The sequence below is a fragment of the Zeus faber genome (genome assembly GCF_960531495.2).
Source record: "Zeus faber genome assembly, chromosome: 3".
NCBI lineage: Eukaryota > Metazoa > Chordata > Actinopteri > Zeiformes > Zeidae > Zeus > Zeus faber.
Window position 1 is genome coordinate 22,783,095 of NC_137190.1, and position 12,862 is coordinate 22,795,956.

A 12,862-nucleotide genomic window follows, 5' to 3' on the forward strand; every position below is an offset into this window, starting at 1 on the left:
GTTTATAGGTGCTGAATTTCAAAAGCTCTGTCCCAAAATACCATATATCCATGTCACAAAAGTACAATTTATTACAACTAATTTCATTAAGTATCTTTAGAATGTACATCATCGAGTTTGTGAAAGGGTTATTTTCTTTTTGTCAAGGGGACAAACAAAGGACCAAAATTCAGACAGTTTTACGAATGAATTATTTTTTATTGATGCTCCTTTTCAGACTATCGATATACTGAATCTTGTTTTAGGACAGAACCCTTCACGTGTTTTCCTTGTATTTTGTCGTATTGTGCTTTATCAATAAAACATTACTTGGCTTCGCTCTGTGGGTGAAGTCTGTTGTGTTTTCCCGTCCTCCTTTTTAAAACAGCTTTAGCTCCATCTGCATCTCATACAGTATGCAAATTGGGGATCTTGTTTATAGGTGGGCTTTAGAATTTTTTTAATACAAACAGCAGGATTTCTCTGCTAAGAGTAGAAGAAAATAATTCCATGAAAGGGGAAATTATTTTCAAAAATTCCTTTTTTGCTATTTTGTCAGATGATTTTTTTTCTTTTTTTTTAACATTTTATGATCATTTCAATAAAGATGTTGACTTACTGAATATAAAGAGTACATATCATGATATGTAAATTGGAAGTGGGGGAGGTACATGATATTATCTGAATCAGCAAATATATTAATCTTTCTAAAAAATGCGTTTTTGTGATATCAAACCATGAATAATTGACGCCTCTGTGCTACATCTGGTTATGAATAGAGCAATTTAGGATGAAAAGGAAGTCAAATAAATTAGAAAAACACAAGATCCTCAGTTGGGTGCTGCATGTGTACGCCTGCCAGAAGGCGTGGATTTACTTGGGCTTATTTTTTGTTGTTTGTTTTTAGGACTGTGAGAGAGGGGCCATGACCTGGGAAAGAATGAGAAGTCCCCCTCGGAGAGGTGTGGACGCCTGGACGCTCCGCCCACACCGCTCAACAGGATCCAGTCCAGTTCGGTCCAGTACAGACCAGTTCTGCGTCCCCCAGGCCGAGGTTCGAGGGGGAGAAGAGGGATGAAGAAAAGCAGGAGGAGTTTGAAGCCTCTCCGGCTCTGCCCCCATCCCCCCCATGTGGTACCGCCGGGCCGGCCGTAGAAATCACACCTGCTGCAGCAGTCCAGTGGATCGCTGGGGGGTTCCCGACTCTAGCCGTCGGCAGGCGGGGGCTGTTCGAAGTCCGATCCAAACAGCTCCTTGTAGAGCGGCGGGAAGTGGGCGCGAACGATGTCCGGGTACAGCGCTCGGAACGCCGACAGCTTCTCTGTGTGCCGACTGCAGAGGGCCCGAAGGGTGGACACCTTACATATCAACTGGAGAGAGGAGGAGGGAGGGAGGAAAGGGAAGGGGAAGACAAAAAGAGGTAAGGTTGTGGAGTTAATAAAAGTGAAAGAGGGCGGAGAGAGGACTTGATTTGGAAAGGGGGGCAGAAGAGATGAACAGAGAGGTAAGAGTGATAAGAGTGAGGAGGAATCGGGTGATGGAGATGAGGGTAGGAGGAGAGAGGAAGAGAAGAAGAAGGGAGACAGCCAGGGCTGAAGTGCAGACTTGAGTAATTGTCTGCTTGTCTGTGTGTGTGTGTGTGTGTGTGTGTGTGTGTGTGTGTGTGTGTGTGTGTGTGTATGTACCTTTGTGAGTATTTCGTCCTCTCGGTGGTGTTTCTGCAGAACGTGCTGCAGAGCCAGCTGGGTCTGCTGCTGCAACTTCTGCACCTTCACCTTCTCCTGAAGCCATGAGCGGTCTACCCACACACACACACACACACACACACACACACACACACACACACACACAAATATACGCCATCATCAAACTGCCTAAAGATGTTGATGAATATGGTGTAATGTAAGCAGCTGGTAGTATGTGTTTACCTGCTGACAGCAGGATGAAGGCAGAGAACAGAGCCAGTTCCTCTTCAGACAGCTGCAGGCTGCACATGTTCTTAGCAAAGTCAAACACCGACGTGATCAAGTCGTCACAACCTGGACACACACACACACACACACACACATGGATATTATTATTATTATTATTGTAATAATAACTTTAATTCACTTGATTAATATTGCACTTATTAAAACAGGGGTTACAAAGTACTTCACAGAGATAAAAAAAAAAAAAAAACACAGCTAAAAGACTATTGTGTAAATAAAGCTGTGCGACATTTGCATAGCAGCGATAGGTGATGGCAAAGCCACGTGTGACCTGCAGAAGCATGTACAGGGAGAACGACATGGGTACAAGAAGTGACCCCTGGGGGATTCCACATAAGATGAGCAGAGTCAGTAATGCCCACGCAATCCTTGAGTCTGTATAATAAAATAGTGACGTCTTAGCAGAGTTTTAGTAGTGAGTCATTTGTAACATGAAGCAGTGACGTTTCAGTCTAATACAGTGCGCACATATAGAAACATACACAAAACAAAAAGAGGCACATTATTTTAAAATGATGTATATCTGAACCTGCTTAGACACAAACACACATACACGCAACCAATGCTCACCTAATGCTTTGAAGACGTCTGGGTCTGCGTATTTTCCGTCAAAATAGACAGTGTTGTTCTGCGTGTCGAATGCTCGGCACATTCTGACAAAAACCACCTCCAGAGAGCCTGTCGAAGACAACTAGGAATCAGACGGTACTTCAAGCAACCAGAACTCATTTGTTGTCGGAAAAATCTAGTTTGCAGACACCTTCATGTCATGGAAGATGACTTAAAAGTGAATGTCCTGCCGTCCTCAATAAACATGGTTTGGTGTTCATTGTTTACTTTATGTCAAGAGGATATTCTGATGAAATCAGGGAATACATTTCAGGTATAAACTATGGTTGCAGCGAAACACATACTAGCATCAAATATCACTCCCATACGAGGCTCAAATTGATTATGTCGTCCCCAATAAAACAATCTAACACCAATACCAACAATTCGATTTTATACCATGGACAAATACGACGCATTACAAATGGCTCAAACAGAAGAACTCGACTATTGGCGGATCATTATTGTTTTATGTACTAATGACCCCAAACAGACTAGTAATTGTAAAGAAAATGGTTGGAAAAGTTTGACTGATGTACAAAGTTTAGTAATTGGTACCTGCAGTGGAAAACTAGTATAGGTCCATTGTAGAAACATTAAAGAATCATAGTTAAACTAGTCAAATGTCTTAACCGGTGGAAGAGACAGAAGGCACAGTTGTTGGGTTCAATTTCTAAACTGCTCTTACCTGCTTTCAGCAGCACGATCTGATCGTTCTGGCAGAGCTCCATGAAACCATCGATGCGTTTGGCGAACTCCACCACATACTGGATGGCCTCCGTGATCTTTATGGCACAAAGCTGCCACATCACTTCCCGCGGCTTCAGAGAGAATAAAGAACTATGAGTCAAAGAGAACTAAATAAAAGGATAAACGCCGGTAAAACGGCAGAATGATAGTCACCGATACCTTGCTCTGGTAACCTTCGACCTCCTCCTGTAGGAAGGCCTTCCAGGTGGTCTGCTGCAGCTCCTCCCGTAGATACTGACACGTCTCGAGATGGGACTTGGAGATGTTCTGGGCGAGTTGCTCTACAACACCACACAATGCAGAACAGCACAACGGGTGAATAAATGTGCAGGAAACAATAGCAGACAATACCACACAACAAGGTACAACATGACACAATGGAATATGGAACAAAGGAACAAAACACAACACGACAAGGTAAGATAGAAAACAAAAAGTAATTTTGAAAAATATGTGATATTATTGCTATTCGAATACACTGGACACGTCATTTCCACCATCGTTCTGAGGTCCAAGTGCTCCCACGCCGAGCCGAGTCGTGCCGAATAGCCCGCTCTTTCTCGGTTACGGTTTGCGTTTCCTTCAGCGGCGGAGCTGGAATCACGTTTTCCCCAATGGAGGATTTACATTTGTTTGAGTTTCTCAGATTTTTTTGTTGCTGCTCTGTTAATTTATATACGCGAGTAGCAGTTACAGCTACGACTATTGGTATGGTTTTGTTAGCAGCCAATGACTGCAAGCGTTCTCGATTTAATGCGACGTGTGATTGGCTCACTACCGCAGCAGCAGCTACAACAGTCTGTTAAAGGACAGGTGTCAGGTGTTCATACGAACAGTCAAAGAGCTTTTCTCCAAATACTTCATTGTACAGTTTTGTACAGTTATTTAATAAATATTTCAACAATTTGAACACTTTCAAAATGTATTTGCGTAAAAACCATTTGGATGGGGAGGAGTGGTGGCATTTTACCAAATGCTTCCATTCGCATGATGGGTGGTAGAAAACAAAGGCTTCAAATGATGTATTCTATTGGTGTCGGTATCACTTTAAGGGTACTGGTATTGGTACTGGTATCGGAATTTTTAAACAATACCCAGCCCTAGTAACAGCTGTTAATTCCACCTGCTTATAAAAGTCAAACATGTACTTTTCAAAAGGAAAGCCAGGATAATTTTAATGAGAGTCAAACTGTCCTTTTCACTACATTTAAATAAAACATATGGCTGTGTAAAGCAACATAATGATAGCACAATCTACTATCTTTCATGTAGGTGCCATTTGATCTATTGTAGCACAAAGCTCTGATGAATAAAAGAACAGAATAACAAGGACGTCAAATTCTCTATATGGGGATATTAAAATATAGTGGACTAATAAAGGTTGTGTTTGGCATAGCAGCATGTATAGCAGCAGATCATTATAATAAATGCCTTAGTTAAAAAAAAAACCCAAAAAAACAAAACATGAAATACTCAAGGGAAGCTAAAAAAATTATTTCCCCTAATGAGGGCCCTCACATTTCCCAACTGGCCCTAATTAACAGACAACTAATTACCACACAACGCTTTTAATGAGTTCCAAGATGAGTTCCCAACCTTTAGCTATTTTAAACCACCTTTGCTGTCTCGTTTTGCCCCACGGTTCTACTCTCTCTTTTTCTCTCTCACGCTTGATATCGCTTCCTTTTGGGTTCGATTGTATCCAAATCATTTTATCTCCCTCTCTTTCTCCCCCACCTACCTCCCAGAGCCCCCAACTATTTAAACCCTTAGTCTCTCTCAAGGCCTCTAGATTTCTTTATTTAGCCTCTTTCTAATCTTTTATTTGCCTGTTTTAGTTGTGGGGAGGATAAATCGTCCTTTTCTTTCTCCGTTTCCTCATTGTTTCCTTCAGAAATCTGTGATTTGGACCCTGTTATCCCAACCATCTTCACTGATACTTGCAAGACTTGCAGCGGTTGCCAGGACATTTTTCAGCTTTTAAAGGACCACACCGGCAGACCAAGGACGCACCAAATTGAGTCGTGATGATAGCTCACATTTTTACATTTTTTATCTAGTCTCTATCAACATTTTTTTAATTATATGGTGAGAAACGCTACCTTAAAGTGACCCCCTGTTGTCGCTGAAACTACAGTATATTATATTTAGTCATGAGTTTCGTTACTTAGTTTTGCTATATTGTGTATGTATTAAAGTAATGGCGTTTCCGCCTTTTCAAATGGAATAATCAATAAAAAAATATGAATTCGTTAAAAATAAAAAATAGTTGACAAACTTTGTCCAAAATATGTCTTACTGTAGTTGTCAGCTGGAGCAGAAGGTCATTTAACAGAAAAAATTAACTATTGGTCCTTGTGTTTGTTTTGTTTGGAGCCTCAGTCCTACCTGCATCTCTCCCCTCTCTCCCCCTCCACCTCCTTCTCTCATTTCTTAATGTAGCCTCAGCCATGTTTCATTTTGTCTCCTCCTCCTCCAGCACCTCCAGCCACTTTCAACCCTTCTCCGTCCACCTCCCTGTCCACTGAATGAGATCAGCCAATCCCTCTGTTTCTCCTCCTTCTATATAAAAACTATATTTTCATCCATCCCTCCATCTATCCACTCACCGAGCTCGTCCATTGAGGCGGTGGGCGACGTCTCTCCGTTGCTGAAGGAGCAGTAGGGGAAGAAACTGTTGGGGGACCCGTAGTCGCACAGCGGCTCGGGTTTGATGCCGTTGATGTCCAGGCCTGACTGGTCTGGAGACGGCTGGATGTCCAGATAGAAGCCGCTCACCCCTCCTCCTCCGCTTGAGTCCGTCTGGAGGAAGGAGGCGAAAAGAGGCGGTCACACGAGGCACGGCATGGCAGATATGCAGAATTGACACTCATTAAAAGTGTACACATTATTTGTCCCATCTACAACAAATCGACAATGGTTTCAATTTTATCTGTGAATATATTTATTAAAAGTGTGATTTCGCAGACGGAAATGTGAAAACACCAACGTTTATTCCCCCCCCCCCCCGCTATGACAGCATGCAATGAAAACATTGCTAAATACGTGTCAAAGTACACAGAATGTCATTGTAACCAGATACAGATTACAGCTGCTGTTGTTCTTGGTTAGCAAAGACATCAGCGGATATTTGGGACCTTGACTGTATGCAAATGGGATCCAAACCAATTATGTGGCTTTTGTGTTGCCGTTTTCCAATTTTATAATCACACTGTTGCTTTTATCACCTTCAGAGAAGCATACGTCTCTGATTGTGTCAGGTTATGTGTTTTGCTGGGTGAGAAAAATTGGGTTTTTTCCACTCCATGTAGTGGAGTAAAACACCACTCAGACTTTACTACAGAACACAGGTCACATCCTGGTCTCCGGTCTATGTTATAGAGAGACCATACCGTAACATGACACATCTTAAATATAACTATCTATGACAAATACAGGCTCAAGCCCCTCCATGGTCCACTATTTATGTACATTCTCCTCTGATGTCCTTAAGTTAAAACAATGTGCCATCGATGTTTCTCTATTTTCCTTCACCACATCTCAGCGAGGAAAATCGGAACAATTTAACTGACCTTAAATGTAGACGGTCATTTTTTAAGAAAATGTCAATAAAATAAAAAGACAGTTTGTAATGTGTGTGTAAAAACACACATTTTGTGAAAGCCCCTCTAACACCTAATCAAGTCTCTCAAATCGCACACCTTGGAGGACGCTGACCCGCCCTCAGGGGAGTGCTGGTCCATGTAGCCCCCCAGCTCGTCCTGCAGCTCCGTCAGGCCCGTGGAGGACAGGCTGTAGTGGGGGGAGAGCGGCTCGGCCTCCCCGGGTGTCTGGTTGCTCAGGCTGGGGTGCGAGTGGAGCAGCGGGTGGACGCCCGGACCCTGCTGCTGCTGCTGCTGCTGCTGCTGCTGCTGCTGCTGCTGCTGCTGCTGCTGTTGCTGCTGCTGTTGGTGCAGGCGGTGCTTCTGCACCTCAGCGTACAAACTGTCCCGCTGCTTCTTGGACATGCGGCCGAACTTCACCGCTGTGGACGGAGAGCCAGAGAGCGACAGTTTTACTACGATAAACACACAAAGGAAGAATTCTTCAATGTCTATGACTGCACAGGGTACTCGTGCAGTCTGATGTCTTGCTTTTGCAACCCTCGTCCTCCTCCGCGAGGCAGATCTATGTCCCCATTGTCATGTGGAAGCTGAGGACTGACCTCTAGAAAGGCTTCACATCCACCCCTGCCTCTCTCATCACACCCACTTTTTCCACTTTTATCACTCTGATCTTAATTCATAACTCCTGTCCTTAATTAAGCTCTGCTGCCACTGCAGTTCATATCATTCCAAGATCGTTAGTGGGTTCTGGAATAATTCAGGTGGCATGAATTTAAGTCACTTTTTAATTTGCTACTATCAAAGTATACAGTAAACATGTATGGAGTTTAACGGTTGCTCAGAAATTAAAGATGTGTATTGCACTACTATTTCTTGTGTTGGTACTGACTTTGGAGCGGTGCGACTCATGTTTTGTAGTTGCTTTATCTTTCTCAGTGTGAAAGGCCCAGGTGCTGGAAATCAGTATGGGATTTGTGAATTACCACTGCAGAATTCTCACAGAAATGCATGATGGCTGATGATTGAAACCGAGCCCGAGGAAAGACAACACCTCTGAAGTGCAGTGAGAAGACAGAAGATGAGGCGAGGAAATGTGGAAGCAGGAGAGAGAAATGAGCAGGGCAGAGAAGTAAATATTGAAGACAGAGATAGTGAAGAGAAGATTGAAAAGAGTAAGAGGGGAAAGAAAATAATAAGATGACCTTCACCTCTCCCAGGGAGGCTGGTGTGTTTCTGTACATGCGTGTGTGTGTGTGTGTGTGTGTGTGTGTGTGTGTGTGTATGTGTGTGTGTGTGTGTGCGTGCGTGAGAGACCCACCATCTCTGGACATGCCTACAGCCAGACACTTCTGCAGGCGACAGTGCTGGCAGCGATTGCGGCTGGTTCGGTCGATCAGACAGTTCTTCTGACGGGGGCACGAGTATGCAGCGTTGCTCTGCTGGCTCCTCCTGAAAAAACCCTGCAGGTGGAGGAGGGGGAAGGACGGCGAAGGAGACAGAGATTGGTGTGGGGGTTAGGGAGTAGGAGGGAATGGAGGGAGTACCCCAGAGAGGGAACAAGACAGGTCTGGGTGAGAATAAAAGAGACTTCTGCATAATGTCTTTGTCTAAAACCTTACCCTAGGTTTGATGTTTATCAATGAAAACAATAAAAAAATGACTTTTAATGCTAACAGATGCCATCACTAGATCATTGCCAGATCGGTTTCCTCCAATTAGGCATACTAATCCACGCACTGGTGTACAGAGACACCTCAATAAGCTGCTCCACTGCTGGGAAACTAACAAACAGTTGTCAGCGCAGCAGCTGTTGTCGCAGCACACTGTCTGTTTGGGCAGCCATTGTGTCGCTAAAAGGCGAAAACATTCCCCGTTCCAATATAAGTTTGCTTTATTCTCAAGGCCCCCTTTAAAATTCATCCCAGGGCACGCTAGTTTTAGTTCTCTAACTTCTCTGAGTGTCCTAATGTTACAGTATCTATTTATTCACAAAAAGTGTTAATGTTAAAACAATGCTGTCAAATTTTGAGACTTTTTACCTCATATCTCATTCATTTATACTGCAAAATGTCTGAATTTCATGACAGGACCACTGGTAGACAATGACCTGTCCTGTATCTAATGCACTCAAGATTCTTTGATAATGGAATTTTTGGTTGGGCTGTGCCTCTCAAACCTCAAAACAAACAAAAAAAAGGCTCAAAAACAGTGCAATATTTTATACATGTTTATTCTGGTCAGTTTTATTATGTTCTATTCTATTCTGCCTCTTAAAGAGAATTAACCTACTGGTGAATCTACAAAAACAAAAACATTGGAGACATACAATGTTCCTAACATCATAACAAGCAAGGGATTCAATTTATAGTGGTAAACAGAAGAATGATGAATGAAAAATGGAGGATTGAACATCAAACCGGACAGGGAGTGTCAGGGTCGGTGCCTACCTTGCAGCCCTCACAGGTGATCACCCCATAGTGGATCCCTGAGGATTTGTCACCACAGATCTTACAGGGGATTATTTCAATTTGCGCTGCGGAGAGACAAAGGGACAGAGCGGGAGAACAAAGGATGTCAGAATTATACAGTCACTTCTCACATCACGACGCCCTTCACCAAGTTCAACAGACACATCAAAAAAACCTCAGTGGGTTTGACTTCAAACTTTAGCTGCCTCCAAAAGATCTGACTGCAAATATAACATGCTGTCAGCTAATCATTTTACTCTCATCTGCAAAATATTAAAGACAAACTTGTGACACATATGGCCCAGTCTACCATTCCGTGTGTAATGTCTCCTATCAATCTCATCCTGATAAGATTCTGATCATCCAACACAGCAAAACAATGGACTGAATTCATATTAAAATATTACAAGAAAAGGGCTTCATGCAGGAGAATCAATATATTTAGTCTGTTACTGGTACTATGTTTTTCCTCTATGAGCAAATCTTTGAAGAATGCCTCTATGGTGGTGTACAGTGACAGCCATGATAGAAGTCCAGCTTTGTGTATTTTATTTTTTTAATATAAATCAGTACTGCATGGTGGTAGGCATTATAAATATTCTCCATCTATTTATCCCCCGTGTAACTCACATTATCACTGTACACAGCCATTGTTGTTCATGTTCTGCAATGCATTTTGCATCGGCAAAACAGCGTTTTTACTATTAAACAGCTGAACTAAACCAGTATCACCACAAAAGTATAATGTATTTTTCTAAAGTTACGAGCCAAAGTCAGCAACCAACACAATACAAAAGTGTTTACTGCTTAGTGTAGTGGTCAGTGAGGACCAACAATCAGCAACTGAGTTTTGAGATATTGAAATAGAAAGAAAAAGTAAAAATCAGGTAATTCCTGAGGTTAAATGACATTTTGGGATACAATTTTTTCCTAAAACAACCACAGTACTTAACAATGTTGTATGCATGTATCCCAGCTGTAGCCAGCTGTATTCCAAAAAGTCAGCAATGGTAGAACAGCATTTTGGAGAGCAAACTTCAAACATACATGTATGAGCCGAAGTATAGCATAGAAGAAATCAGAGAGAATCAGAGGTGGAGGCGGAGGGTGCTGCTTCAGATAAACAACTTCATGGAAGTCAACCGTTAAAAAAGCTAGAAATACAAAGTTAATACACAGACGAGACGGCTGCAATATCTAATTTTATCTCCTCCAATGGGTTTCATGGTTACAATTTTGAAAATTTGTCTTCCACCAAGAGGAAATTAAGGCTTTATTTGGGGGTGGGGGTGGGGGGTGGTTCCCTTGCTTGCTTGCCTCCTGTTCAAGCACACCGAAACTCCAACCCACTGTCCAAATTTGGAAGTTCTGGCATTATATTTATGGCTTTATTTATAAAATGGCGGTGGCAGTTTCGGGTGGCACCAGTGCAGATAGTTAGCTAGTCACCAGGGAGAAATACTCTCTCAGACTTTTTTTCTGGAGCCCGAACATTAAAGGAAAACTCCCCCTGTACACAATAAAAAAAGACTTACTGGAGATAAAGGAGGAGGCCAGTATCAGAATAGACACGATGTAGCCTGACAACGCGAGACCAATTCGCAAATGAGGTCTGGAACCTCTGAGTTCATTTTTCGATTTCCAAGGGACCTTATCAGCTGGCGCAGACCAAAATGTCTCTGGCCGCAATTAGAAGGCCTACAACCAATCAGAGTAATGAAACGTTTGAGTTGTGCTACAACCCTGGTTTTACAAATGAAGAACGAGGGTTTTTACTATGCCTTAAGCTGTCTCCAGACAGCTCCACTGAATAAAGCTTAAAGCCCCTTTAACCAACCAAGTCTCATCTTGCCCAATCCCAGGCCTTGACAGCCTGTGATTGGGCCACTGGGGCACCCATTATAAGGCCCGCTCTGCAGTATATATACTGGGCCACTGTCTGTCATACTTCCTCTGACCCTTTATTCAGCTCTTGAGCAAGCTGGTCAGTGAGGCCACCAGTAAGAACTCTTGTTGTTCATTTGTAAAAAGAGGGTTGTAGCACAACTGAAACGTTATACTTAATTTCAAACTTAAGTTCTTACTATGGCATATTGTATTACCCAGCACCCTCACTGACCGTGAGGTCAGAACCGATGTGTCCTACGCAAGACCCCAAAGCCAGAGAAATCGAACCTGAGTAGTCCATTCTAAGGACCAACTGGCAGATGCGACCTCCAACCCTAAACCCAAGTTTAAGTACTCATTTATAGGGTGCGGAGGTCAATTATATCACATGTGTGGGGTAGCCCAAGACGCAGCTCCACATACCTGGTTGTAGTGGCGTACGGCGCACATGCACTCCAGATAGACCAAGAGCGGCCGGACAAGGCATAGAGTAGGCAGCCGACAGGTAAACAGACAGTGAGGCCAGATTTCCTGTGCCAGCAGCAGTGCTGATTTTGACCACAACATTTTTTTTTTATCCAACCTCCTGGAGAGTTTCAAATGGGGGTCCCGTTAAAGCCTTTAACACCAAAGCCAGATCCCATTTCAGGGTCAGCGACTGCACGCGCGGGCGTAAATGGTGGGTACCTTGTATAAAACTGGATGTCAAAATGTGACTGCCGGTGGCTTGCCATCCATTCCATTATGATAGCCACTCCATTATGATAGCTGCCAGATACACCTTGAGGATGGACGGTGCAAAGCCTTTTTCATGCAGGCCTTGGAGGAAACTGAGTATGATCCCAATATTACAGCATAATGGGTCATCTTCATGCGCCATACACCAGCGCTCAAATGCGCTCAGAATGAGGAAATATCTCCTGAAAAAAACTGTTTCTCTTGAGTTTGTCTCCCTGTCCACTTCCTATGTGAATGGTGCCCTCCTCCAGCAAGGACTGAATTTCCTGTTCCAGGAAGCAGATGTTCAGTCCAAGACGTCTGTCTGTTTCACTCCAGTTAACACTAGTGGATGAAGGGTGAACTACAGCACATAGCCCTTTCATATCGTCCCCTCTAGCCAGGGAGGAACAGCGCATCTCCGTACACTCACACAAGCAGAGAGGCATGCTCTGGTTTCTGGCATTGATGGCACCAGGGCAGATTCACCCACAAATTGAGCCGCTGGCCACAATTTCTGGGCAAGGAGGCTGTAATACATGAACACCTGTGTTCATGTGTTTGATGACATTTCCCAGCCTCACCTAGGGCTTCCTGCTCATATTTTCAGTTCGGACCATCACGCTTATGTTTCTGAGTGGAGAGGAGGCCCCGATAAACACACTGGGAAATACACTGGAAAAAAGGAGGGGAAATAAAGACTATGTATTTTGTATACAATAACTGCATGGCTTTCGTTGGCACGGGAATTAGTACACGGAATGTCTCTTTTGTGCTAAAACTCGAGGTCGAGCCGACGGTCCAGCGGCAAGAATCCCCTCACTACATCGCTTCAGGTCCTTCCTGCCCCTCACCG

The 12,862-nt window shown here is 43.4% G+C and overlaps 1 protein-coding gene across 1 annotated transcript in view; it reads right to left on the reverse strand.

Moving 5' to 3' along the window:
- Window positions 1-202: 202 nt before the first annotated feature.
- The window catches only part of LOC307227844 (nuclear receptor ROR-alpha A-like), a gene marked incomplete at its 5' end in the record, with an annotated part of 176,726 nt that continues 164,066 nt past the window's right edge, over window positions 203-12,862 (reverse strand). Inside the window, 10 exons of the mRNA XM_079997288.1 lie at window positions 203-1,349; window positions 1,665-1,777; window positions 1,908-2,018; window positions 2,541-2,648; window positions 3,268-3,400; window positions 3,489-3,610; window positions 5,939-6,131; window positions 7,031-7,353; window positions 8,253-8,394; window positions 9,382-9,467. Of these exons, the coding sequence (XP_079853414.1) occupies window positions 1,185-1,349; window positions 1,665-1,777; window positions 1,908-2,018; window positions 2,541-2,648; window positions 3,268-3,400; window positions 3,489-3,610; window positions 5,939-6,131; window positions 7,031-7,353; window positions 8,253-8,394; window positions 9,382-9,467 (1,496 nt within the window). The 3' untranslated portion in view covers window positions 203-1,184. The remainder of the gene's footprint in view (window positions 1,350-1,664; window positions 1,778-1,907; window positions 2,019-2,540; window positions 2,649-3,267; window positions 3,401-3,488; window positions 3,611-5,938; window positions 6,132-7,030; window positions 7,354-8,252; window positions 8,395-9,381; window positions 9,468-12,862) is intronic.